The 27,921-nt window shown below is 40.2% G+C and overlaps 1 protein-coding gene across 3 annotated transcripts in view; it reads right to left on the bottom strand.

Moving 5' to 3' along the window:
• Positions 1 to 2,598: 2,598 nt before the first annotated feature.
• BAZ1A (bromodomain adjacent to zinc finger domain 1A) overlaps positions 2,599 to 27,921 on the bottom strand; it is an 82,143-nt gene continuing 56,820 nt past the window's right edge. The window contains exons 13-27 of one of the 3 annotated variants that reach the window (XM_040969628.1): positions 24,939 to 25,034; positions 24,596 to 24,820; positions 23,905 to 24,070; positions 23,566 to 23,679; positions 19,408 to 19,532; positions 16,762 to 17,358; positions 14,966 to 15,129; positions 13,440 to 13,594; positions 12,176 to 12,324; positions 8,946 to 9,193; positions 8,627 to 8,853; positions 6,990 to 7,456; positions 5,578 to 5,720; positions 4,197 to 4,284; positions 2,599 to 3,569 (exon numbers count right to left, since the gene is read on the bottom strand). In XM_040969628.1, coding sequence (XP_040825562.1) covers positions 3,373 to 3,569; positions 4,197 to 4,284; positions 5,578 to 5,720; positions 6,990 to 7,456; positions 8,627 to 8,853; positions 8,946 to 9,193; positions 12,176 to 12,324; positions 13,440 to 13,594; positions 14,966 to 15,129; positions 16,762 to 17,358; positions 19,408 to 19,532; positions 23,566 to 23,679; positions 23,905 to 24,070; positions 24,596 to 24,820; positions 24,939 to 25,034 — 3,161 coding nt within the window. In that variant the 3' untranslated portion in view covers positions 2,599 to 3,372. Of the gene's footprint in view, positions 3,570 to 4,196; positions 4,285 to 5,577; positions 5,721 to 6,989; positions 7,457 to 8,626; positions 8,854 to 8,945; positions 9,194 to 12,175; positions 12,325 to 13,439; positions 13,595 to 14,965; positions 15,136 to 16,761; positions 17,359 to 19,407; positions 19,533 to 23,565; positions 23,680 to 23,904; positions 24,071 to 24,595; positions 24,821 to 24,938; positions 25,035 to 27,921 lie in introns of all 3 variants that reach the window. The other 2 variants (XM_040969627.1, XM_040969629.1) reach the window with 2 other exon arrangements.

Here is a 27,921-nt window from a genome sequence, read left to right as displayed (position 1 = left end):
ACAGCAGGAGCCAGGAACTCTATCCAGTTACATGCAGAGAGCAGGAAGCCAATTACTTGAGCTGTCACTGCTGCCCTCTAGGGACTGCATTAGCAGAAGGCTGAAGTTAGGAGTCAGAGCCAGGCACTCAGGGATGGGACCACCCCGGCCACATGCCTAACCCTCTCCAGTGCTTTGACTGAAGTATGAGTTAATTATAGAAGATTTAATTATTATAGCCAGAATTGAATACTCCAAGAAAATGACAACTGTGTGTGGAAACACAAATTGTATGTCAGAATTCCATCTTGCCAAAGAAAGCAACCTGGAAAATTCTACTCCAACTTTGTTTCTATTTCATATATATTTTTGATAATCACTAATATTTTATCTATCTGAAAGGCAGAGGGACAGAGTGTTTCCATCCACTGATTCACTCGGCAAGTGCCTACAAATGCTGGGTTGGGTCAGGGTGGGTGGGAGCCCTATGGGGATGCCGGCGTTGCTCTGCCACTGTGCTGTGCCTTCCATAATTGTATGAAATGTTATACTTAGTATGGATATATACGGAAAAAATGAGTTTTTGTGTATAAAAACATTGAACTAATTAAAAGGTCTTATTCTGGCACTGGCGCTGTGGCACAGGAGGCTGGAGTCCTGGCTGCTCCACTACAGATCCCGTTACCTGTTTGAAGCCTGCAAAAACAGTGAAAAGGGCCTAACTCCTAGGGCTCCTGCACGCATGTGGGAGACCCTGAAGAAGCTCTTTGCTTCAGATCAGCTCAGCTCTGACCATTGTGGCCACTTGAGGAGTGAAAACAGCAGATGGAAGCTCTCTCTAACTGCCTTTCAAGTAAAAAACAAATCTTTTAAGCACATGTGTTCTTTTAAAAGAGGTCTTGCTTTGAGTGTGAAGAAAAAATGTGCAAAATAAACTGTGATTTGTGAGGTTTTAAAAAAAAGTTATTTTAATTGAAAAGGCAGAAATACAGAGAGGGAGACAGAGAGGAAGATCTTCCATCCGATGATTCACTCCCCAAGTGAGAGCAATGGCTGGAGGGAACTGAGCCAATCTGAAAGTAGGAGCCAGGAATCCCTCCAGGTCTCCCATGCAGGTGCAGGGTCCCAAGGCTTTGGGCTGTCCTCAACTGTTTTCCCAGGCCACAAGCAGGGAGCTGGATGGGAAGTGGGTCACCATTATTAGAACCAGCACCCATATGGGATCCCAGAGCGTTCAAGGCGATGACTTTAGCTGCTAGGCCACCACACTGGGCCTGTGACAGTTTTTTTTTTTTTTAAAGATTTATTATTTTTATTGGAAAGGCAGATACAGAGAAAGAGATACAGAAATACCTTCTGTCCACTGGTTCACTCCCCAAGTGGTCGCAACAGCTGGAGCTGAGCTGATCCAAAGCCAGGGGCCAGGAGTCTCTTCCATGTCTCCCACACAGGTGCAGAGTCCCAAGGTTTTGGCCCATCCTCCACTGCTTTCTCAGGCCACAAGCAGGGACCTGGATAGAAAGTGGAGCAGCCAGATCATGAACTGGCATCCACATGGGATCCTGCTGCACGGAAGGCAAGGATTTAGCCAGTAAGCCACTGCACTGGACCCTACGACACACTTTCAGATTAACAATTATATTTTTCAGAATTATATGCCAATTTGGGCCCAGCGTGATAGCATAACGGTTAAGATCCTTGCCTTGAACACACCAGGATCCTATATGGGCGCTGGTTCTAATCCAAGCAGCTCCACTTCCTATCCACCTCCCTGCTTGTGGCCTGGGAAAGCAGTTGAGGACAGCCCAAAGCCTTGGGACCCTGCACCCGTTTGAGACATGGAAAGAAGTTCCTGGCTCCTGGCTTCAGATCGGCACAGCACTGGCTGTTGCGGTCACCTGGGGAGTGAATCATGGGATGGAAGATTTTCCTCTGTGTCTCTCCTCCTCTCTGTACATCTGCCTTTCCAATAAAATAAATAAATGATTCTTTAAAAAACAAAACAAAGAACGAATTACATGCCAATTAAAAATTGTTTATTTGAACGACAGAGTTATATATAGGGAGGAAAAAGGATAGAGATTTTCTTCTTCTTGCTCACTTCCTGTTTCGGTTACCCCACAACAGTCAGCACTGTGTCAGGACTGAGCCTGTCACCTAGAACCCAATCTGGGGTTTCCCTGTGGGTTGGCAGGGATCCAAGTACTTAAGGCGTCATCTGCTGCCTCCCCAAGTCTGTGCATCAACAGGAAGTTTTATCAGAAACAGAGGAGTTGGGACTGGAATCAGATACTCCAATATGGGATACAAGTGTGCAAGTGATACTGTGACAAGTGACACTTGACTACTGCTAAATGTCCATCCCTAAGCTAACCTCACTAAATAAAATGCAGCATCTTGATGATTTAGAAGTTAGGAGGAAGGTTCTTTCTCCTGTTTGCCAACAAGTTCTAGCAGGGTTTCCTTTTGCATCCTTAAAAGGGAAAGCTTTGGCTGCCAAACCCAGGCTCCCGTTTTCCACATCTAAGAAAGAGGTATGAACACATACACACAAAATACAGAAATAAACTCACACACACAATTCTTCTGGATCACTAAAAAAAGTCACAAAGCAAAGAATACTTGAAAAAAGTATCATTTTATTTGTACACTTGAAAAGTTGCACAAAGCAACTTGGAACAGCTCTGTAAAACCAAAAGAACTGTCAGGGACAGGGGAGGGTGTTACCTGTTTTGATTGATCATTAAGGAAGTCAGAAAAATAAAACAAAACCACAGCAAAATGTTTAAAAAATTAAAGAACAGTTTCCAGGTATAAATTTTATAAATACAAAACAAATTCACAAATTATCTTGACTGCTAAATAAATATCTAGTTAATAAACTCAGACTTAATACCTCCAGCCAGTACTGGTACAGCACTTCAAAGATATAACATTGGATCCATTCATGTGTAGTGTTGAAAGAAAGCGCTCACCCAACAATTCTTAAGACCTAAATCCATTTTTCTATATCATGCCACAGGAGATTTATCTGTTCAAATATATCTCCCTTAACACCATGAATTCTAAAAAAAATCAAATGACAAAATAAATCACAGGTTAAAAAAATGGACACATGAATGATCTCAAAATGTACAAATCCCTCTGTAAACCAGTACTGTATCCAATACAGCTATCAAACTTATTAGATACTGAACAAAACTGTAGCAAAGAAATCTTTCCTACATTCTCCTGAGTGCTTAATATAAAATTGAGAATATAGTGCAGGCCACACTTCAATGTGGTCAATCTGTTGTTATTGCTTTATAGATACGTCTGCTTTAGAGCATGATTTAATGTTCCTTTTTCATGAACAATTTCTTTTTCCTCAATATATCCTTTAGAAGGATAGAATTAGATTCGTGACTTTTTGGCAGCAGGAGGTGTGCTAACTTGGTCCACGTTATTGGGCGTGACATGGAGTCCAAGCTTTTGTGCCTGAATGTGGAAAAATGCTTGAAGCCTACTTCCAGCTTTGGCCTCACTTGTGTTACGAGGGTTGTACTCAAAGCAGTTGGAAAACATTAACTCAATGTCATCAATAAACTCAGCTGGAGAGAAAAAAACAAACAAGATTAGAATGAAAGTACATAAATCATAAATTTAACATTTACTTGTATCACACTGAAACCTCATAAGAAAGGAAGCCCACTTTTTTCTTAGAGAATATTCTAAAACAAGGCAGCAGAAGTTAGGCTTTCAACTGTTAACTTCAAAACTGTTATTGGAATTACACAATTATTAGAAAGTCAGATACACAGAGAGGTATCTTCTGTCCAATGATTCACTCCCCAGGCAGCCGCAACAGCTGGAGCTGTGCTGATCCAAAGGAGCTCAGAGCCTCCTCTGGGTCTCCCACGCAGGTGTAGGGTCCCAAGGCTTTGGGCCATCCTCAACTGCTTTCCCAGGCCACAAGCAGGGAACTGGATTAGAACCGGCTCCCATACTGGATCCAGGAACGTTCAAGGTGAGGACTTTAGCCGCTAGGCTACCATGCTGGGCCCTAACTCATACACTCTTAATCCATCTTTCATTGCCACATGTACCAACGTACATAACTTTGTTAACATAACATTACTTAAAGCAAACAAACAAACCACCCCCTCTAGCTTTTTAAATAAAAATTTTAAATAAAACTTTTTATTTTTTAAAATAGAAATGATGAAAACATTACTTACACGCTAGCTTATATTCACATTTATTCACTTTTTCACGAATTATATTTAAGGCAATGGGCTTTTTAATGATGTCATAGTAATCTGGGACCTGTAAAATAATTCAAAATATCTACGTTCATACAGAAATTTATTGGAAATTAGTATAATACATAAAGTTTTTGCAGCAAAAAAGTGGTTTAATACTACTTCATATTCACTCCTGACTACTACTAGTCCATTAAAATCATGTGACATATTCAGGCATGTTGCAGATGTCTATTTGATACCATCAAAAATCTACTATGAAAAGGAAAAAAAATTATGAGCTTAGTCATTGTTCTTACTTGCTGTAGATAGGTACACAAAGTTGAATTTGTTTTACACACATAACTAGCTGTTCAGTACTAGTTGATCCCTGATGCTCTTGCTCTAGCGCTCTCCAAGCACAAGTCTGATGATGTCACCTTTTCACTGAGCAAGCATCATCAACACACTGAAGAGTTGTTGCAGCCCAGTCCTGTGAGTCTCTCCCACACACCCTCTGCCCGTTCCCACTAGCTGCCGTCCCCCTTTCTCACTGCTGGCTCTGCTAACTGTTCTCTCTCTCTTCAGAGCACTTCATGTTCAGCACACCAACACCAACACCACAGCACTACCTCCTTATCCTGTGTTACGCCATTGCTGTTACTTAAGAGTACCTAACCCCCCCTTTTAAAATGATCTCTAGACCAAGCCATCTGCATCACTGGGTCTGAATACAAAACATCCCAGACCTAGTGAATCAAAATTTTGGGGGTGGAGCCCAGAAATAGTTTGACAGAGAATCAGGCCGAGACAGAGCAGTTCCCATCCGTTCCTTCCCTAAATTCCTGGTGCTGTTTCAGTGCCCAGGCCGGGAGCCAAGAACGCAATCCCCAGGAGCATCACCTCTGCCTCCCCGAGAGTGCATTAGCAGGAAGCTAGAGTGAGAACCACAGCCACTCTAATCTGGGACACAATGTCTTAAAAGTAGCCCAAACACTTGCTCCTAAACTCTGTTTTCACAAGTCTTCCAACTCATTCTGATGAATATGAAAATTTGAGAATCACTGTTTTATGTAAGAATTAATGGTACTTATTTGAATTAGTTCCGTTCAGTCTTTGCTCAAAACACAGAAGTTATTTTAACATACTGTCATTATTTATAAAGAATCAACACAGAATTAGAAGTTACTGAAGGGAAAAAATAAAAGTAACCAAAGAATTTGCTATCTATTTCCCCATTCACTACAGCAACCAAACCTGCAGCTGGGTTTCTAAAAACAGTCAATAACAAGTGTTTTCAAGTGCTTCCCAGCTGCCAAGCAGAGCAAAGCAGATAACACACGTGAGCATATTTTAAGACGTCTAGTAATATTATTACCTGGATTTTAGAAACAAGTTTCAGAAATGGCCAACTGTCATCATGCCGTACCAATTCCACAACAAGCTGTTCAAAAGCAGACAGTTCATGAACTCCTCCCTGTCTGCCAGAACTCCTTCGGCTCAGTGTCACAGGAGATGACTCTAAGTAAATGGTTAAAACAAGGCAAAATGCTCATCATCACAAGCTAAACAGAACTAAAAACACAAACCAAAATGAACAGAGACTCTAGGCCTGGGATGTTAACTTATTTTCTTAAGAGACGAAAGGTGGGACAAAATACTCACCATTTCCTTTTTGACTTAAAAAAATTTTCCAACTGAATTAAACATTCATTGGGAACAGATTACAAAACGAGCTAATACAAAATAAATACCTAATATTAGACACATTTTCAACAATAGGAATATGAAATTAAGCAGTTCTGGTACCCAAATTTCCAAACATGTTTTTAGATGGTAAATACTCTTTTTAGATCTGTAAACTTGGCCTGTATATAAATTACCTTGCATGATGATAAAGTGATTCTCAGGGATTCTCCTTATAAAATTTTAGTATATGGACACACTTTTAATTGTTTTTTAGAGGTTTATTTATCTGAAAGGCACATACACACACACACAGTGACAAAGAGAAAGAAAAACAAAGAAACAAAGAAAGAAAAAAAAAAGGAAGAAAGAAAGAAAATGAGTGAATATGCTATCTTCCACTTGCTGGTTCATTCTCCAAATGCCTGCAGCAGCTAATGCTGGGTCAAGTCTCCTTTTTGGAGGAAATGTCAAAATTTTGTTACTATGAATATTTTTAAAAAGGGGACAGGAATGAAAAGACAAAGAACACAGCTATTGAATCATCCCAGAATGGAATGACTGCAATGCAATCTTGCCTCTACTTCCAACCCAGCCTCCTGCTAAGTGCATCATGGGAGGTAGAAGATGATGGATCAACCACTTGGTTCCCTGCCTCCCCCATAGGAAACCCAGCTGGAGTTCCTGGCCCTCGGCTTTGGCATGGCACATCCCTGGCTGTTCCAGACATTTAGCCCTCTCCCTGGTTGTTGCAGGCTAGTTCTTCTCTGGCTAGTAGACATTTGTGGAGCTATCAGATGGAAGATTTTTTTGCTCTTGATTGTTCTGCCTTTTAAATAAATAAGCTAAACTAAGTTAAAGCAAACAAAACCCCCAAATCTAAAAACAGAACACTGTAAATTTACTGTATTATTGTTCTTAATAGTGGAAAGATCAGTAACATTGTTCCTTAATTCTCCAAATAGTATTCCCTTCAAGGAAGGGACTTCAGATTGCTGGGGTCTTAGTGAAAGCCCTAGAAAACCATCTGAAGTATCTCAATGTGAGGTACCTCCAAGTTATTTAATTTTTTTAAAGGAAGAATTAAATTTAGATCCTTCCTACCTGTAGACTGTCTTTTCCTGCCCCGTCTCTTGGATTCACTGTCTTGGAGAGAGAGCTTTGAAGCAGAATCAAAAGTTCTTGACTGCCCACTTGATTTTGTGGCAATGACTCTTAAGTTAGGGATGTCGGGACTATTTCCTGAATTATTAGCACTTGTCCTGTCTCGGCGTTTTCTTCGAGGGCTCAGCAGTTCCACAAAAACGTCTGTCTGCAGCAGCCCAGGACTATTGCGAGTAGAACGACTGGCAATTCTTAAAGATTTTGTTTCCGTGGGAGGAGCAGATTTTATCTTCCTTAGGTTTCTACCAGGAGTTCTGGAATAAACAGCTGCTTTGGGTGTGCTTTGCAGGCTCCTTGAAGGGTATCTTCCTGGATCTTGTCGTTGGCCACGACTTGAGAAAGAAGAGTTAAACCTCCCTCTTGTTTTAACTGGCAATCTCACTTGTGGTCGTCCTCGTTTTGGTGGGCTAAAAGCATCATTAGAAAACACAATCATTGCACATGGCAAAAAACCAAATACAAGTATTTCCATTCCTCTTGTTTTACACAAGTTCCGTATAAATTGCTTTCCCTATATTCATCTTTTTAAGCTTAGGTTGCAACATTTCAAAGAATCCTGAAGTTTGTTGTCAAGCATTTCTGTGAAATGCAAACAGAATACTTAGTGTTTTCTTGTTAACGCCTGTACATTACCATGAAAATCAGATTCCAAATCATGGTAACCTCTTTAAACACAGTTACAGGCGATGGCTGCCACCGAAGTAGGACTTTAACTTGCAGGTGCTGAACACCAAGCCAAGAATCTCGATGCTCTTTCCTGATCTTGATTGTATAATCCAAAACTAGATTTAAAAGCAACCCCATTAAATCTCCTTTTTATACATCACCCATGGGCTTCCAGTTTGCCTAGAGTATTAACAAGAATTCCCCAAATTCTTTATATCTTTACCCCTAACACAATGCAGCCCACACAAGCAGCAAGATAGGCTGGTACTCTTAAACTTGCTTTAACCAGGAAGCAGCTCAACCTCTACTCGCCCTCTCTGTGGGCCTTTGTACTTTGATAGCTCTAGCTTGCCCTTGCTTTGCATTCAACTCCCTAACTGCAAGAAAAGGAGCTTCAGATGTTTAAAAGGTAAGGTAGAAGGCATGGTTAGAAAAAGAGCAATGACTCCCTTTGCTGTGACTGGCAGGCCTGTGACAGAAAGGTCCCAGTAGGTAAGTCTAGTTTATGCACTAGGAAGGTAGCCTTTCACTCTATCCCCGAAAAATGCATCAAACAAGGGGAGACTGCCCCAGTGTGGCCACAGTGCAAACACTGGGGCCCCTCAAGGCTGGATGACACACGGGCTATGCAGCAGAACACTTGATTATATGCTATTACAGAAGTTCTTTCTGGGGCTGATTCAGCAGGGGTACGGGAAGAAAACACAGCAAACTTTTGGCATCACTCTTCCATCTACAGATGGCCAAGACCATCCATTTCTCAGGAATGTCTTGGAAAAAGCAAGGGTACCTTAAGGCTGTCATATTACACGTTAGCCTAAAAAAATGATGGCCGCTGACCAGTGCATCTGCACAACCCCGAGACCGACTTGCGGGCCTGGGCCTCTCCTGTACTGCTCGGGAACACTCACCTGACTGCTTCCTCTTCTTGAGAGTCATCTTCAGCTTCTTCTACCTCATATTCTTCCTCCTCACTTTGACCCTCTTCATCATCATCATCAACGTCATCATCCTCACCTTCCAGACTGTCTTCCATTTCTTCATCACTTTCCAAGGATGGTCTCTGTCTAGAGGAGAGTCTTCTAGAACGCTGCTTTGGTCGACATTCTGGACAAAACCAATCTCCTTCAGGCACGGTCTGAAAAACAGTCATGTGAGTGATCCTCAACCATCTGCTGCTGAAAATCTCAACGATGCCATGTTACAATGTGTAGAGGTTAAAAAAAGTACCTTGAGCTTTGGTCGAACGCAGTAGGTGTGATGACCCCGGTCACAGCCATCGCAAAGCACCATGTTCTCAGCATCCCCTTTCTTCCGGCATATCTTACAACGAGCATTCAGTATTGACTTTGACCATATCACACTGCGATCCAAGGTGGACAGGTGCAGGAAGACTTGGGAGAGGCTGGCAGAGGAAAGGAGAGACTCTCTCCAACGGTCAAGAACGGTTTTATGAGAACGTCCACTGTCACTGGCATCTTAAATGAAATGGGAAGATGATTAAACAATTTCAAGGCAAATCTTCACATCCCTTGGAATTATTTTCATGACAGGTTAAAAAAATTTTTTTCTGCCATGTGATAAAAACACCAAGCTGACTTTAGAAAGTATCTTTAGAAAATATCAACTGAGCTACATCTTATTTATGGACATAAGGAATTCTTTAAATATGCAAATCAAATGACTGCGGATTTCAACAGTAAAAGGAAGGGCCCGGCGCGATAGCATAATGGCTAAAGTCAACAGTAAAAGGAAAATAAAGTAATGTGTCTTCAATCAAATTTTTTGCATCAAATTGATTTAATTTAGAAAGCCATTGAAAAATGATGTTACTATTAAGTCAAGTATGTCACCTCCTCATTTTATATTAAAGATATATTATCTTATAATTTAAAGTGTGTATGAGGTTTCTTTTGGGATTGATGATAATATTCTGGTATTAGATGGTGGTAATGGCTGGCTGTAAATGGTGAACATGTAAAAGCCACTGCATTTAACACTTTAGAAACTATTTTTAAATTAAGTATTGCTAGTATTTCCCAAGAGTAATTTTCACCACTAATATTTTAAAAGTTTTTAAATTTATTTTCAGTTTATTTGAAAGGTAGAGAAACAGAGACACAGAGAGCTCATCTATCCAGAGGTTCATTCCGCACATGCCCGTACAGAGCAGGCCTGGCCTAAGAGGCTGGCAGGCAGCCTGGGTCTCTGGCACAGGGGCAGCACAGCACACAGCTGGACCAGATGCAGAGCAGCCAAGATGTGCATCAGAGTCTCAGGGATCCCGAGTGGTGATTCAACTGCAGCACCAAAGCCCTGCCCAGCACTAATATTTATGTAGAAATATTTTGGGTCCGGCAGAGTAGCCTGAGGTAATAAGGCTAACAAATACATATGTAATTGGTTCAACTTTTCTGTTGTTTCCTTTGCTTTACAGTAATCCATGTAGCCACACACTACAGGTCCCTCTAGTGGCCCTATAGTTCTCCCTATGCTAACAAAAGTTACAAAAAAAAAAGAAAAAAAAAAAAGCTGTGAATAAGTGCTTTGTAGAAAAAAGTAAACAGAAGCTTCATAGTTGGGCATTCTTTTCAGTAAAAGCTAAGTGTCGCAAGGACCAGCAGCCTCAGCTTTGTACTCATATATGCCAAACTAAGAGTCTGATTGGTAGAAGCATAAAATGTAGAAAGCAAACTGTTAAGATTTTGTTTTGTAAGCCCATTTTGACTTCAAAGGATCAAATATAACGTTTTCCTTGAAAAACTAAATGCATATTGGGCCTCATGTGGTAGCCCAGCAGCTAAAGTTCTTGCTTGCACACATGCCGGGATCCCATATGGCCGCTGGTTCTAATCCCGGCAGCTCCGCTTCCCATCCAGCTCCCTGCTTGTGGCCTGGGTATTCAGTCGAGGATGGCCCAAAGCCTTGGAATCCTGCACATGTGTGAGACCTGGAAGAAGCTCCTTGTCTCCTGGCTTCGGGTTGGCTCAACTCTGTTGTAGCTGCACGGGGAGTGAGCCAATGAACAGAAAGATTTTCCTCTCTGTATATCTGACTTTCCAATAAAAACAAGACAAAACAAAACTAAATGCATATTAGTATTCAGCAATATAAAAAGTAGAATGGAGTCCAGCACTAAGGTTGACTGGCTAATGCTACCCCTGCAAGCGCCGGGATCTTACATGAGCACTGGTTCATATCCCAGCTGTTCTACTTCTATCCAGCTCCCTCCTCGTAGCCTGGGAAAGCAGCAGAAGATGACCCAAAGCCTTGGGACCCTGCACACCCATGTGGGAGACCCAGAAGAAACTCCTGGCTTTGGATCAGCTCAGCTCCAGCTGTTGCAGATACTTGAGGAGTGAACCAGTGGGCGGATCTTTCGCTCTATAAATCTGCCTTTCCAATAAAATAAGTAAACCTTTTAAAATGTAAAATAAATCCTTAAAGAAAAAGCAAAAGTCTCTTTAAAAAGCTGAAAATTTACTCTCACACAAGACTGATTTTTCTTGTTCTTTTTAATTTGCCTTTTGATCTTTATTAATTTCTGTTACCTAATTTCAAATTAATAGTTGAGAATTCTTTTCATAACCTAAGCGTTTAATCATAAGCATGACTTGACATAAACAATGTCCACAGTTTATCTAAAATTATCCACTAAATTGTTACCTTTTTTTTTCTCATTTACTTTTTTCAAATGATTATTTTCTCTAGAAAAACTTGGTGCTATCAATGTGATTAGTTCTAGAATGATGGAGAGGAATGGAAGTGGAGCAGCCAGGACCTAAATCAGCGCTCACATGGGATGCCAGCACTGCAGGTGAAGGCTTAAGTATAATGCCATGGTGCCAGCACTTAGTTTTGGCCTTTATTTCTGTACATATGAAAGCATATCTCATTCACCTTATCAATTCTTTTTTTTTAATCTTTTTTTTAAATTTTATTTTTATTGAAAAGGCAGATATACAGAAAGAAGGAGATACAGAGAGAAAGATCTTCCAAAACTGGTTTATGCCTGAAGTGGCTGCAATGGCCAGAGCTGAGCTGATCCAAAACCAGGATCCAGGAGCTTCTTCCAGGTCTTCCATGTTGTGCAGGATCCCAAGGCTTTGGGCCATCCTCGACTGCTTTCCCAGACCACAAGCAGGGAGCTGGATGGGAAGTAGAGCTGTCAGGACACAAACTGGTACCCTTATGGGATGATGGTGCTTGCAATCTAAGGATTACTGAATCGATCCATTGTATAGCTCCCTGTCTTTTTTATTGGTAAGTAAAATGACTTCTTCTGAGTGGTATTTTTTATTAAAAAAAAAAAAAATCTGGAGTGAATCAGACAAATGATGCTTAAAAACGCACCTTTTAAAATAAAAACGTAGCATACATTTCTTAAAAGTCATCAATTTGTTTATGTTAGCCCCTAAAATCCCATTAATTAAGAGAGAACTTTAAAAACAGATCCTTACCTAGTGGAGCTTTGAGAAAACGCCGCTCAATGCCCTGCTCTATCTGAAAGAGCGCCCCTGCCAGATGATGAACCACCCTGCTCACCGGCTGTGGCGTACTTGTGGTAGTTGAGGCAGTACTTGGAGTTTCTGTTTTTATACCCAAAAGTCTACAATGAAGACAATCAAGACTTTATGATGATTAAAAACAGTTACAAAAAAAATAAAAATGCAATCCCTGAATTTTCAGAAACTTTAGCCCATTAATTTATTTAACTGCTCTCTCCAACTGTGTGAGAATCCTTCCCTCAGCTTCTGGGCTGTGGTACACCTTCAGGGTTAGGGAGGATATTCAATCAGGAGGGCAGAGGACAGACAGCAGAGGCAGAGAGGGCTTGTGGGAAAGAACCTGGAGGGGTGACATCATCACGGACCTTACAGTCCACACAGCTCAGGCAGCTCATTCCCATTTCTGTAGCCTCAGATTTTCTTTGCCTCTTTTTTCAGTTTCTTGATAGGGCACTTACAGCTGTCTCCTAAATGGTACGTTAACTTGCCTTCTGGTCCTTCTAGCAATAAATCTCCACGGCCCAGCTAAAGTAACTGCCAGAAGTGTAATCCTAGGAATTGTAAGCCCTTGTACAAGGTCCCTCCTCTTTGTGCCACCTTCAGAGCTCAGCAGGCAGGCACTCACTATTTTCCATGTTTCACTAAGACAAGCAGTCCTCCCACGTCGTACGTAGATCTGCACTGAGCATCCAACCTTCCACACAGCCCTGCCCTGTTCTGTAACTGCTGTCTTCATGTCTCTCTACAATTCCCTTCCAAATGAAAAACTGCCTAAGAGCATACAGTGGTTAAAAATAACCTTGAAAAGTAGAAGTATCTGTTGATTTACAGATACAGACTCTGATTAATAGTTCAACTAATATTTTAGTCTACTAAAATTTTCGAAGTTTTCCTACACAGAAAAGCAGCAGTTATTTCCTGAAGTTAATAAAAGTTTTAATCTCAAAGATTAAAAAAAAAATCCTGAGAAATATTTAGTTTAATGAGTTATCTTTTGGTTGCATTAGTGCATAAGTAACAGACACTGAAGTTTAAAAAAATATTTTCAGTGGTTAGAAATATTAAGATCTTAGTGGAACGGGGATGGCAATTCATTGGAATGGGAACAGAGTTGTTTCAAGTGTTGAAAAAGTTCTGGAAACAAATTATGATGATGGTTCAAAAATGAAAAAAATATTAAGGTTCTCACAATAAATTTCAGAAAAAACGTTTATACCTGTCTTTTACTATGACCTTTGCTTGTTCATCAATTTCCATTTCTTCTACACTTTCATTCACAGCTTTAATGATCCCATTTTCCTTGTTTTCCTCACTCAACAGCTCATACCGCCCGCTTTCTAAGGCTGACCTCCAGATGTGTCGATCTGCAACCTGCAACAAAATCCAAATTATTAGCCCTGAAAAAAGGTACATATCAATCATAAGAGACAGGAAGGCCAATGAATTTATAAAATGGGGTATTAGATATCCTAAAACAAATTCTGAATAAAAAAAAAATCTAAAACTAAGGTCACTAAGTGATCAAAATGGTATTCATATCATTCATAGATGAAAGTTTTAATACCTCATTTTCTATATTTGAAGAAAACACTATCAATTTTAAGACTGTTCATTTGATAGTAGCAAAAAAACTGTCATAAAAACATATATATCAGTCCAACACGATAACGTAGTGGTTTAAGTCCTTGCCTTGCACATGCCGGGATCCCATATGGCCGCTGGTTCTAATCCCAGAGGCTCTACTTCCCATCCAGCTCCCTGCTTGTGGCCTGGGAGAACAGCTGAGGACAGCCCAAAGCTTTGGGACCCTGCACCCACATGGGAGATCCAGAAGAGGCTCTGGACTCCTGGCTTCAGATTGGCTCAGCTCTGGCTGTTGCGGTCACTTTGGGAGTGAATCATTGGACGGAAGATCCTCCTCTCTGTCTCTCCTCCTCTCTGTATATCCGCCTTTCCAATAAAAATAAATATATCTTAAAAAAACAAAACAAATATATATTGTACTTGACATAAAAAATATTAAGTATAACTAAACAGAGATTTTACTTTTTTATTTTTTTTAAAGGTTTGTTTTTATTGGAAAGGCAGATTTACAAAGAGAAGGAGATACAGACAGAAAGATCTTCCATCCACTGGTTCACTCCCTAAGTGGCTGCAATGGCTAGAGCTGAGCCAATCCAAAGCCAGGAGCTTCTTCTGGGTATTCCAGGTGGGCACAGGATCCCAAGGGTTTGGGCTGCCCTTGACTGCTTTGCCAGGACACAAGCAAGGAGCTGGATGGGAAGTGGAGCAGCCAGGATACATACCAGTGCCCACATAGGAACCTGGAGCTTTCAAGGCAAGGATTTAGCCACTGAGCCAGACAACTAGGCTCCACTTAAGAGATTTTAAATAGGTAATATAAACAAACCAATCAGACTAGCTGAGAATACAGGAGCTGGTCTAGAGAATATCCTGATGCATTTTAAAATCTGGTGAAAATATTAGAAAAAGCATATGGTAAAAATACTAAAAATTGATGCCTCTCATGTTAAATTGTTTATGAAAACAGTTATACAGTATATTTAAAACAGACATATACTAATCTATAAATATTTTGTGTAGGAGCATACACTTAAAACAATCACTCCTAGGTTTTTATTTGAAACACAGGTGCCTTATATTTCAAAACAAAAAGAACAAGTATGACTTCAACCTTAAATAAGCAAATTATATACACTAAAAAAGGGAAAAGGTACAAACCTTGATTGCTCCTAATGTTCCCTGGTAGATCCTGTCTTCAATATCCAAAAGAAAATCTCTCAGTCTCAGTTCAAGTTGCTTTTCTGCAGACATCTGAGATGAATCACACGCACTGGAAGATTTGCCTCTAGTATATACAGGCTTGCTATCAGTTTGAGGCTTTTCTGAAACTGTAATCAAAGACTTCTCTTAACAAAGGCAAACACACCATGTGACTGTTAGAATGTCAGAATTTAGATAGGATTTTCCAGGACACTGCAGAAATTGTATTATTAGAGAATCTATATGTGACCACTTTCTGGTTTCCAGCTTTATTGAGTACCTAGTTGTTTCAGAAAAAATAAGAACTCAATCTTCCAGGCCTGGCAAGGTATTCAAGTGGCTAAATCTTTCCCTTGTATTCACTTGGATCCCACATGGGCGCTGATTTGTGTCCCAGCTACTCAAATTCCCTTCCAGCTCCCTGCTTGTGGCCTGGGAAAGCAGTCGAGGACGGCTCAAAGCCTTGGGCCCCTGAACCCACATGGGAGACCCAGAAGAAACCTCTGGCTTCTGGCTTCAGATCGGCCTGGCTCCAGCTGCTGTGGCCACTCGGGGAGTGAACCAGCAAAAGGAAGAGCTTTCTCTTTGTCTCTCCTTTTCTTTGTAAACATTGGCCTTTCTAATAAAAATAAATAAATCTTAGAAAAGTTACTTCATATTCAGTAGAATATCTGTAATCAAAAAGTTATTAGTAAGGTCATGGAGAAATTGCAAGCCTCGTATACTGTGAAGCGAAAATAACGTAGTTTTGTTTTGGGAAGCAATCTAGCCCTTTCCCCAAAGATTAAGCTGAGTTACCACGTGCACGAGCAAGCTCTTAGTTATATATTCAGGACAAATGGAAATCAAGGTTGATCCAAACACTTCTAAATTAATGCTTATAATAGCACAGATCTGTGAATATATTAAAGACTACAGAATTACATATTTTAGAAACAGTTTTATTTACTTGAAAGATACATGGACAACCACTTGCATCAATTTGTTCACCCTCCAAATGCCCACAATAACCAGAGCTGAGCCATGCAAAGCCAGGAGCTGAGAGCTCAACCTGGGCCTCTCATGGGGGTGGTAGACAAGCAAATACTTCTGTCAGCACCTGCTCTCTCCAGCATACACATTAGCTCAAAGATGGAATCTGAAACGGAGCCATGACTGGTGTAGGTGACCCAAGCAGTGTTCTTAATTATTGCACCGAACACCTACACAGGAATTGTAACTTTTTTTTTCTTTTAAATATTTATTTATTTTTATTGGAAATGCAGATATACAGAGAGGAGGAGAGACAGAGAGAAAGATCTTTCAGCCCCTGGTTTACTTCCTAAGTGACTACAACAGCCACAACTGAGCTGATCTGAAGCCAGGAGCCAGGAACTTGCTCAGGGTTTCCCACGTGGGTGCAGGGTTCCAAGGCCCTGGGCCATTCTCTGCTGCTTTCTTAGGCCACAAGCAGGGAACTGGAAGGGAGGTGGAGCAGTCAAAATACAAACCAATGCCCTTATGGAATCCTGACGATTGCAAGGCTGAGGATTAACCAACTGAGCCATCATGCCGGGACCTCACGAACTGTAACTTTACAAAGGTTAAGTATGTGATATGTTAAAGCTATTCTTCAAAAGAAGGAACTGTGATCTATGTTGTTTTTTAATCTATAGTTTCTTATTCCTAGGAAGAACTGAAGAATTCACAGACCCAACTCTAAGCAGAAAAGCAGAGATCACAGAAGAAATAAATAGTTATCAATGAAAACATACCTGAAAAATGAAATTTCTCTTCAGAAAAACGAGCTAGCTGTGCACATATTCTGCTTTTTTCTTGCAACAACGTTTCTTTTAAGGCACTTTCTCTGTATCCTCTGGAATTAAGGGCTTCAATAAGCTGGTCCAGTTGTTCACATGAACTGTAAAAGCACCACCGGTTTGGCTTGTGCACAGGTTTAGGCAGCTGCGCAGAGTCATCACGCAGACCTTGGTCCATGCTGGAGGTAGGCTCAGACATCAAGGATTCTTCGGTTTTGATGGACACCTGAGGATCTTGAGCCTGCATGTTATTCTGAAATGATGAAGGTCTAGGCAGCAGCATGTCTTCAGTAAGACCAGAGTAATCCTCCTCAATAAACAATCCAGGAATGGAAGGGAAAATCCAGTACCGCCGGTACATACGGTCACGGCCCAAGGGGAAGATATTGGTACATGCTATGGCACTTTGGATTTTTTCTAAGAGCTCCTTCTCTTTTCGTTGGTGTTCTTGCTTTAAAGCTTCTTCCTCATCAATATTAAGGGGCTCTCTTGTTCCACAATTGATCTCTTCTTGCCTTCGAAGGTCTTTAAATCCAGTTGGATATCTTTTCCCTAAAATCACAAGAACATGAATCACTGTTACACATTTTACACTTTCACTAGAAAAATGATACAAAGGTATTCCAGGTCACTACTGTTAGGGACTGAACCCTGCTCCACCCCAATTCACATTGTTGAAGAATTGCCAATGTGATGTTATTTGGAAAAAGTGACTGTAAGGAAATAATTAAGGTCACAGAGTGGAACCCTAATCTGCCAGTACAGTGACCTGTACTGTAGGAGACACAGGGGCTGGAACTGGAACACAGTGCCAAGATTTTATATGTCCTGGATGCTCCACTTCCCTTCCAGCTCCCTGCTTGTGACCTGGGACAGCAGTAGAGGACAGCCCAAAGCCTTGGGATCCTACACCTGCTTGGGAAACCCAGAAAAGGCTCCTGGATCCTGGCTTTTGACTGGCTCAGCTCTGGCCATTGCAGCCTTCCAGGGAGTGAATCAGTGGATGGAAGATCTCTCTGGCTCTGTCTCCTCTCTGTAAACCTGACTTTTCAACAAAAATACATTAAAAAAAAAAAAAAAAAGGAAGAAAGAAAAAGGCATACTAGAGCTCTTGCTCTCAGCCAAGGAGACCTCACAGACACGAACTCTGTTGCCACCTTGATCTTGGACTTTTAGCCTCCAGAACTATGAGAAAACAGCTTCTTGTTGTTCAAGCCATCATGGTTTGCAGTCCAAGCAGACTAACACACTGTCGAACATCCATATAGCCCTCCTTTTAAGGCAGGGATCAGCAAACTATCTGAACAAACCAGTAAAATCCTTTAGGCTCTGTGGGTCACAGGATCTATTACAACTACTCAGATGAGAAAGACTGCTTTCAATAAAGCTCCAGTAAAGGACAGTTATTATCATTTTTCTTCCAGGTATTTTTTCTCAATTATTTAAACAGTTTTAGCTTATGAGTTATAACACAGTAGGGGGCAGGCCAGATATGGTACACAAGCTACCTTTTACTAACCACCACCTTTTTTTTTAAAAAAAAAAATGATTTGCTTTATTTTATTTGAAAGGCAGAATTACAGAGAGAAGGATAGTTAGAAAAATCCTCCATTTGTTGGTTCATTCCCCTCTCCAAATTATCACCGAGCCTGGAGCTGAGTCAATCCAAAATCAGGAGCCTTTTCTGGGTCTGCACACTGGTGCAGGGTCCCAGGACTTTGACCTGTACTGTACTGTTTTCCCAAGCCACAAGCAGGGAACTGGATGTGAAGTGGAGCAGCTAGGACACAAATTGGCATTCATATGGAATGCCAGTGCCACAGGCTGGAGAATTCACCTTTTGTGCTATCTTGCCAGTCCTTATAATTTCCACCTGGCTCAACCTTGGCTATTATGGTCAGCTGAGGAGTAAATCAGTGGATGGAAGATCTCTTTTCCTCTCTGTCTCTCCTTCTTTCTGTAACTCTGACTTTCTTTCTTTTTTTTTTTTTATTATTTTTTAAAAGATTTATTTTTATTATTTTTTTATTGGAAAGGTGGATATACAGAGAGGAGAGACAGAGAGGAAGATCTTCCGTCCGATGATTCACTCCCCAAGTGAGCACAACGGCCAATGCTATGCCGATCCGAAGCCAGGAGCGTCTTCCGGGTCTCCCATGTGGGTGCAGGGTCCCAAAGCTTTGGGCCGTCCTCGACTGCCTTCCCGGGCCACAGGCAGGGAGCTGGAAGGGAAGCGGGGCCGCTGGGATAGAACCGGCGCCCATATGGGATCCCGGGCGTGCAAGGCGAGGACCTTAACCACTTGCGCCACCGCGCCGGGCCCAACTCTGACTTTCAAAATGAATAATATATGTGTTTATATAAGACTCTATGTGCAGGCCTGTGTATAGTCATCATGTTTTTATAATGTCATTTCTTCACAAATAGTCCCTATTTTAACAATTCAACATGACCATTAGGTGGGCATTAAAAATAAAACAAAAAATCATAAACAATGTACACCTGGAATCACAAATGACACATTCCAGAGTGGCTGAATTAGTATAGTGACTTATCAATTAAAAAGCGATAAATGAGCATGCCCTTAAAAAGTTCCATTACCTCTTCTTCCCCTTTTAAGTGCTCCAGGGTCATCTTCATCTTCAGTGACTGTATCTTGGTCCAGTTCCTTTTGCTCAGTTTCTTTGCTCTCAGTGCTAGTATCAAAATCTTCCCTTTCTTCCTCCCTTTTAGTGAAAACAAAGATTACATGTATTAAGGAACATAATTCCACTCATGAAATATTTACTGCCTGCATATGAGGTACCAGGCATAATTAGGAAGTAGCAAACAACATGACTTAGAGTTCATAGTCTTGCAGAGAAAACAACTGCATAACCATTTTAAAATTTAAAAGTACTGAAATAGTTCTTCTCAGTACTAGCAGTGCATTTCAGGGAGAACTAAATCAAGTTGTAGGGACAAGAAAGGCTGAAGGCCCAGAGAAGTAACGTTTAACCTGGGAGACCAGGGAGCTGAGGAAAGATTAGGCAGGTAGGGGAGATGCTGACGGAGAAAGAAAGACCTTGTCATTTTGAAAGAAAGCAGAAATGCAAAAGTAGTAATCCAACACAGATGAGAAAAAAAAAGGCAGTCACGTCATGCTGGGTCTGCTAGAGGATTACCCAAAAAGGAATGGGGGGAAAACCTGGAGGGTGGAGAAGTAGAGGGTGACGGATGAGAAAGCACTATGGTCACTATGTGGAGAAAGCAGGAAGGGAACACCAGGCCGGATGACACCTTCCTAATCCAGGGGGCTGGCTAAGAGTTGATGGTGGTTCAGAGCAGAAAGAAATGAGTAGAGAAACTAAGAGGAAAGAAGCAAACCTCAGACAGATTTAGGCAGGCAGAGTGAACACACATGATTGTTTATTATGTTGTCTAAAATAAAGATTATATAAGCTTTGAAATATATTCTATCACTGATGTGCTACAGCCAAAGTGGGGTTTTGCAAGCTTGACCATATGCAGGAGCCAAAGATGATATGAAGCTGTAAGTAATGTGAAGATGTAGCATGTACACCAAACTTATTTGTCTTTGAAAAAAATTGTTTCAATTTTTGAATTATGTTTCATAATTTATACACCACAAAAGCCATTATCTCAGAGTATAATTTAGCAACTTTTAGTATAGTCACAAGGTTGGCAATCAATTTCAGCAATCCAAATCAAAAACTCTAAACCCATCTGTGATCAAGTTCCATTTCCTGCTGCTCCTTGCAACCACTCAACTACTTCCTATCTCAATACATTTGTCTGTTCTGACCATTTCCTAAAGAAGGAATCTTCCAATATGTGTGATTAGCTTCTTAGATAAATACTCCCTAATTTAATCACATTGTAGCTGTTATCAGAACTCTATTTCTTTGTATTGACGAGTAATTTTTTTTTGTATAATTATACTACGAAAAGGAATATGATTTTACTTATCCACCCATCAACTAAAGGGCATTGGGCTATTACTACCTTTTGTTTTGTTTTGTTTTGTTTTAAAATTTATTATCTTATTTTTATTGAAAAGTCAGATTTACACGGAGGAAAGACAGATCTTTCATCTGCTGGTTCATTCCACAGGTGGCTGCAATGGCCAGAGTTGGGCCAATCTGAAGCCAGAAGCCAGGAGCTTCTTCTACACAGATGCAGGGTCCCAAGGCTTTGCGCTGTCCTCGACTGCTGTCCCAGGCCACAAGCAGGGAGCTGGAAGGGAAGTGGAGCAGCCAAGATATGAACTGGCTCCCATATGGGATCCAAGGGATCCTAGTGCATTCAAGGGGAGGATTTAGCCACTGGGCTATTGTACTGGGCTTGTTACCACTTTTCGACTGTTCCCAGACCTCCTTGGGAGGCAGCACAGTACTCGAGCATACAGCTCAGTACTTGTGTCCCTGCTACCTACACGACCTGGGAGATTTACATGGAGTTCCTGGCTCCTGGTTTCTGCCTGGCCAATCTTGGCTGTGGCAGACATCGGGGGAATGAACAAGCAGAGGGATAATCTCTCTCTCCCTTTAAGATAAATCAAATTAAGAAAGCTTAAAACACAAGGAAAAATAAAGAATAATGCTATTGGAGCAGACATCTGGCCTGGCCGTTGGGACCCAGGTTACGACACAGTTCACACCTCACATGGGAGGAATAAGTTCCACTTTGGCTCCTGATTCAAGTTTCTTGCTGATGTGGACCCTGCGAGGCAGTGGTGAAGAATCAGGAGGCAGGGTTCTTGCCACCCACAGAGGAAACCTGGATTCAACTTCCAGTTGCAGCTCCCAGCCACTGCAGGCATTTGGGGAATAACTAGTGGATGAGAACGCTCTTAGCTTTTCTGTTTCTCTGTTAGAAATTTTGAAATTGAAAAAAAAAAAAAGAAGAAAAGTAATGCTATGAATATTTGTACACACATTGTTGGGTGAATGTACACTCTTCACTCTTTGAAGTACAGGGTATTTGAATTTTCATAAAGATGGGACAGGAGTTTAGCCTAATAGTTAAGTAAGATATCAGTTAAGATGCCCACAACCCATATTATAGCACCCAGGTTCACTGCCTGGCTATATTTCTGACTCCAGCTTCCTGCAAATGTCAAACCTTGGAGGTAGCAGAGGTGGCCACTGAATTAAGCTCCCAGCTCCCAGCTCCCAGCTCCAGTCCTAGCCAGGGACTGCCAAAAGATTTAAGGAGTGAATTAGTGGCTAGACTCTTTCTTTGCTTTCAAATACATTTTAAAAAATTCATAGGAGGGCCCAATACGATGGCTCAACTGGCTAGATCTTTACCTTGCAAGCACCAGGATCCCATATGGGCACCAGTTCATGTCCCAACTGGCACTGGGAGGTGGTAGCTTAACCCATTAGGCTACCTAGAGACAGCCTAGAGACAGTGTTCCTTTGAAGCATGGAAGTTCTTAATTTTGATAAAAAATCAAATTAAATATTTTTATTTGGTTGTTGGCAATTTAGTTAAACCTGTAACCACTGGTCTACTTTCCAAATGGCTGCAATGACCAGGGCTGGCTAGGCTGAAACCAGGAGTCTGGAGCTTCTTCCAGGTCTCCCATATGCATCTAGGGGACAAACCACCTAGGCTATCTTCTGCTGCTTTCCTAGCTGCATTAGCAGGGAGCTGGATCAAAGTGAGATAGCTAGGTCTCTAACCATGGCTTATACGGGACGCTAGCTTCGCAATTAGTGACTGCTTGCTACACCGAGCCAGTCCAAATTTTTATAAGCAATTGTAATATAAGTTTGTATGCAATTTTGGAATACTAAGATTTTTCTGAATCTTCCATTGTAGTTTTTGTATGAAGAAAACAAAAAGGCTATTATCTGATCTGAATGTAGCTTCTCTTCTACATTACGAAAAAGTTTCCATTTTTGTAGCCAATCTTTCGTTTTCATAGCCAATTTTTACCAATCTTTCTCAGTATAACAGAATTCACGGGCAAACTCTAGTTTACTTAACGTAAACTTAAGGGAATGCTGTCACTCCCTACACTGTAACAACCTTTCTCTAATCACACTCTTGTTCCTGTACAAAGCTCAGAGAACTCTAAGAAATATGGTGCATACCCTATGATTCTGATGGCAGTGGACGAGGGAGCAATTCATGCAAGAAATGTTATTGGTTAAAAAACAATTTTATCTGATAAATTATTGCTTTTAACATGCATTCTATGAAGCGATGAGTTCTTGCTTCCCTAGAATTAGTTTGAAACAGAAACTTTTTGGGAATTGTTAATACATACAATAGGAGTGTGTTCACAGCCTTGCTAACACAATTGCCATGTACCTATAGAAAAGTGCTTCTTTGGGAGCCAGCACTGGAGTTATGTGGGTGCTATGGCTTGCCATCTTAACAAAGTATGCTTTTCTGACCTGGATAACCCTGCTTGTTTTCTAGCTCCCTGTTAATGTGTCTGGGAAGGCAGTGGAGGATGACTACAGGGCTTAGGCTCCTGCCAGCCAGGTGCAGTTCCAGGCTCTCAGCTTCAGCTTGGTCAACCCTGGTTGTGGTGGTCACTTGATGATGAGTGTTGAAGATCTCTCTCTGGCATCCTGCCTTTCAAATAAAAACAATTTTAAACACAAAACAAAACAAAACAAAAAGATGGAGAGACAGAGAAAGAAAGAAATAAAACTGCTTTTCTAAATATTTGAAACTTTAAAGTTTCAGGTGTCTGATTTTTAAGACGGTTAAAGAAAATCAGTATAATTCGAACCATACCCTACGGATACATCTGCAGTCGAATTTCTTTGCTCATCTTCTTTCAGCTTTTCTTGCTTCTCTTTCATTTTTTGTTCTTGTTCCTTAAGCTTTTCTTCTTTCTTTTTACGGATTCTGAAAGTTAAAATAAACTGTTATAGTTTATGCACTGTAAAGATATCTTGTCTTTAATTACCAAATTATGGAAAATTCTCCAAAGCATATTAAAAACTATAATGTAGTAATCCATTCAAATTTCTCTGTAAAGCCATCAAACATCAGTGTTACACTGTAATACATTACAAAATATAGATTTAGATGCAAATAACTAATTATCTTACAGGAGCATAACTCTCTTACCTAGCAGCTGCTTCTTCCCTCTCTTTTCGATGCTGTTCCGCTTTTAGCTCCCGGAACTCCTGCTTTGCCTGTCGTAATACATCAACATAATCTTCAATAAAATCCCTAGTAGAAACTAGGGTCAGTAGCTTCCCACAGAGAGCATGGAGTATCTTCATTTTTTCTCCTATAAAAGAGATGTAAATAAATTTTGGATAATTAATGACAAAACAAAACAAAAACCACAAACTTCTGTTTTGTCATTTAATGTAAAAATGCAAAAAAGGGGGAACTGTGTTGTTGCACAACGGGTTAAACCACTACAAACAATGCCAGCAACTCATATCAGGACTGGTGTGAGTCCCAGGTACTGTTTCCAATCCACCTTCCTGTTAATATTCCTGGGAAGGCCCTGGATGATGGCTCTCACGCAGTTAGGCCTCTGCCACTGATGTGAGAAACCTGGGTGGAGTTCTGGGTTCCTGACTCAGGCCTGAAGCAGCCCCAGCAGCAGTGGCCATTTGAGGAGCAAACCAGCAAACGAAAGATCTCTCTGTCTCTGTAACTCCTTCAAACAAACAAACCAGCCAACCTTTAACAAGTTTAAAAACTGACTTACTAGAACTTTTCATCAGCCACTTCATTTTCCTAGGCATGAGACACACAGGCAGGCAGGAAGTGGGCAGGCTGTAAAATGCGATTTGCAGTTTACCTGGAGTCAAATCATACACGGAAGTACTTGACAGCTTCTTCAGCAGACTGGGATTGCTCAAGCGGAGCTCCATGCAAGCATCGTCTGTAGCGTCAAACCCTCCTCGTTTCTGGTATCTGTACTTGGCATTTGCTGATGTGACATCAGCACCTGAAGCTAGAATGTGCAGTCTGAGGATCTCAGAGAGAGTGCAGCTGTCAAGATCCAAGCTTTTCAAACTGCAACCTATAGTTGTTAAAAATGAAACCGTTATTTAGATTACAAATAATTATTTACTAATACAAAATGTACCTTTATAAATTGAAAATAAAAAGCCAAACAAAAAAATAAAACCCACACATACCCTGGTGTAACTGTGGCCATGCAGCTGCCAAAGATGCAACTGCAGACAGTGCAGATTTTGTGGGGTCTGCATCTTCATCCAAAGCCTCTGTTAAATCTTTAAGGAAATAAATACTTTATTCTAGTGCAAATCGGCTTACATATTTGGGAATAAGGCCTTCTAAAATGATGAAAGAAACAGCAAACAATAACATTCAGGAAGCTTGCAAAAATCAACACTAGATAAAAACATTCATATTCTGCCTAGTCTGCACCTACAAGTCCCAAAACATGAACTACACACTAACATTTTCCCTACAAAGAGAAGACAATTTCCAAAGCAACAACAAGCACTTACATGTTTCAAAACATGATTAACATGCATTTTAGAATTAGAAATAAATCCCCTTTCACTCTAAACTTCAAAGAACGGTCTACTTTGAAAACTGGATTCTACCTAAAAATATTCTTTTACACATATTCTAAGATGAAACCATAACAAAGTACAAGTTATAATCATCACAACAAAAAAGCTAAAAGGACTTAGGCACTGTTGTCCTTACTAATTTATCATCATTAACATGCCTACTATTTTAATTTGAAGAATTTCTAACCCAAAAATAATACAAAGAGTTCCCTGCATTTTCTAAATACACTGTGACATCATAAATGTGTACACAACTTCAGATTAAGAGTCAGATAATGTGGCAGTCTTAGTTCTGCCACTGCCTAGTTAAGATACCCTGGAGTCAAATCACTTCATCTGGGCTTCGTTTTCCTTAAAAGGGTAAGTCTAGATCAACAGTTTCAAATTCTTCAAAAACCAAAATATTTATTGGAAGCTCAACATAACAGCTCAAAGCTGCCCTTGTTAAAGTGGGGTGAGAAAAGGTGTTCTGCCAGGTCATCACTCCAGCTTCCCTCCAACTGCCCTCAGGCATCTCTGAACAACTTGTAGAGCACTTCGGACTACAGGTTAAAAATCACTAGGCTAATCTCATTCTATTTCCTTAACCTTCCATCAGATGATTTCCCTTATTAAAGTTTATAGCTTGACAAAACTAAACCCAGAGAACTGAAGTACTGTCCTTTACTAAGAAAAACTGGGCTCTGGGATAATGCCTGATTTCAACTGCTGTCAATTACATGACATTTAATCCAGAAACGGGACAACACAGTAGTTAACTGACCATATATACTTTGCACATATACCAAAGTCATTTCTATGAGGCCTCATCTAGCCCAAATGACAGACCGTGTATTTTTCTGTGCCAGGGAAATCCTAGATCTAAAGTTTTCTCAATTATCATTTTTTAACATGAAGCCAAACAAAGTTCACAGACACTCTAAAGCTAACAACAGTACCAGGTAGACAACTGTAAAGTATACTGGCTCCCTTTTATGGCAGCAGCTGGCATTGTAACCTACATTATCTGTGGACAACTATAATTTCCTAGAACAAAGACCTTAAAGACCTAAGGAAATGATCCACCAATGAAACGGCAGATTACTTTTAACTGTGTCAAATAAAAAAATGTGTTAAATACTTAAACTATGTGAGGACGCTCGTGTTCCTATGCTTTGAAAGGTTTTTAAATTCAAGATGTCAGACTAATAGAAGAATGAAGTTATTTGGAACAACATGTTTAAAACTGCAAGTCAAAATTTGATATTTGATATAAAAAAATGAGCAAGTCAAAAATCTCCTTGAAGACAGGTGATAAGCAACATCTGTGGAAAAATACTGAAGGCTTTCTAAAATGTTACCTACTTTGAAGCAATACAGTGTATTTATTAGGAGTCAGACTGAGTTTATATCCTATTACTTCCTTTTTAGTTGTGTCTCAAGTGTCATTTTCTTGATACGTAAAATGTAGAACGTAATTACAGCTACCTCACAACAGCATGCAGGTTAAATGAAGCAGTTTCTTAGTAACTTGCATCACTTACACTAACTAGCTGCACTATAGTAAATAACCTCAATGAACCTCAGTTTTGTCATTGCCAACATAAATTCAAACTTTTTCCCTCTGTCCTGTTCCCACCTTGCTTGAAACAGCATAAAACACCTTACTATTAAGACCATGTAAGTAGAATATCTAATCCCATCAGCTGGTTCTACTACCTCCAAGATGATTATGGAAAATATTTTTTGTTACTGGGATGGGAGGGAAAATCACATATTTTATGACTTTTCATGAGGAAAAATCAAGTTGTGTCTGTGGAAACAATCTAGGGACTTTATAGAATCAACATGTAAAATGTAACCAATAATAGGGAAGTGACAGATGGGTGACAAATGTCAAGCTCCTTTTTTTGGTTATTTCTCCTTAACACTTAAATAATGAGTATTTCTAAAGGGGCATTTATTTGTTGCCAATCCTTATTCAGAGAACTAGAACTGGTATTTATAGTGACTTTCGTTCAGTAGAGTTATAAAAACTATAGACAAACAAATCATGAGTAGCAAATACAATGATAATATAAACACTAAGAATTTAATATTTTTCTTTTAGCCTAGCTGTTTTTTCAACTTAATTCCTTTATCATCCCATTTTCTAACTCAGATCTTCCAAAAATTACAGAACTAATCTGCTTTAAATCCTGAATTATATACAGCTTGATACTTTGTCTAAGTTCAGAACTTGGTTAATAATCCTATATTATTGCCAATTATTAAGTTCACATATGGCTAGAACAACAAATACTTTTACCTGGGCTGCTTATTGAGATGACAATAGGGTTCATATTGCTAAAATAGTCTTGTTACAGGACCCATTATATCAGCACAAGCTTGAAAATATATTGTGTTTGAGAGTTCAGGCCATAAAATCAAAAGGCAACCAATTTCAGGTACATGTACATCAATACTATGTTGCCTCAAAAGCCAGGGCACAGGAGAAAATGGCTCAGACTAAATTATCCCACCAAAACTATCTCAGTTGGAGGAATGTTTAATCTTTTTGTACCAACACTGTGCTATCAAGACATTTTTCCCAAATAAT

The sequence above is a fragment of the Ochotona curzoniae genome, unplaced genomic scaffold (genome assembly GCF_017591425.1).
Source record: "Ochotona curzoniae isolate NIBS_2020 unplaced genomic scaffold, NIBS_Ocur_1.0 scaffold_4701, whole genome shotgun sequence".
NCBI classification, from domain to species: domain Eukaryota; kingdom Metazoa; phylum Chordata; class Mammalia; order Lagomorpha; family Ochotonidae; genus Ochotona; species Ochotona curzoniae.
Note: the sequence above shows the minus strand (reverse complement) of the source record. Positions and strands in the feature narration are given on the sequence as shown.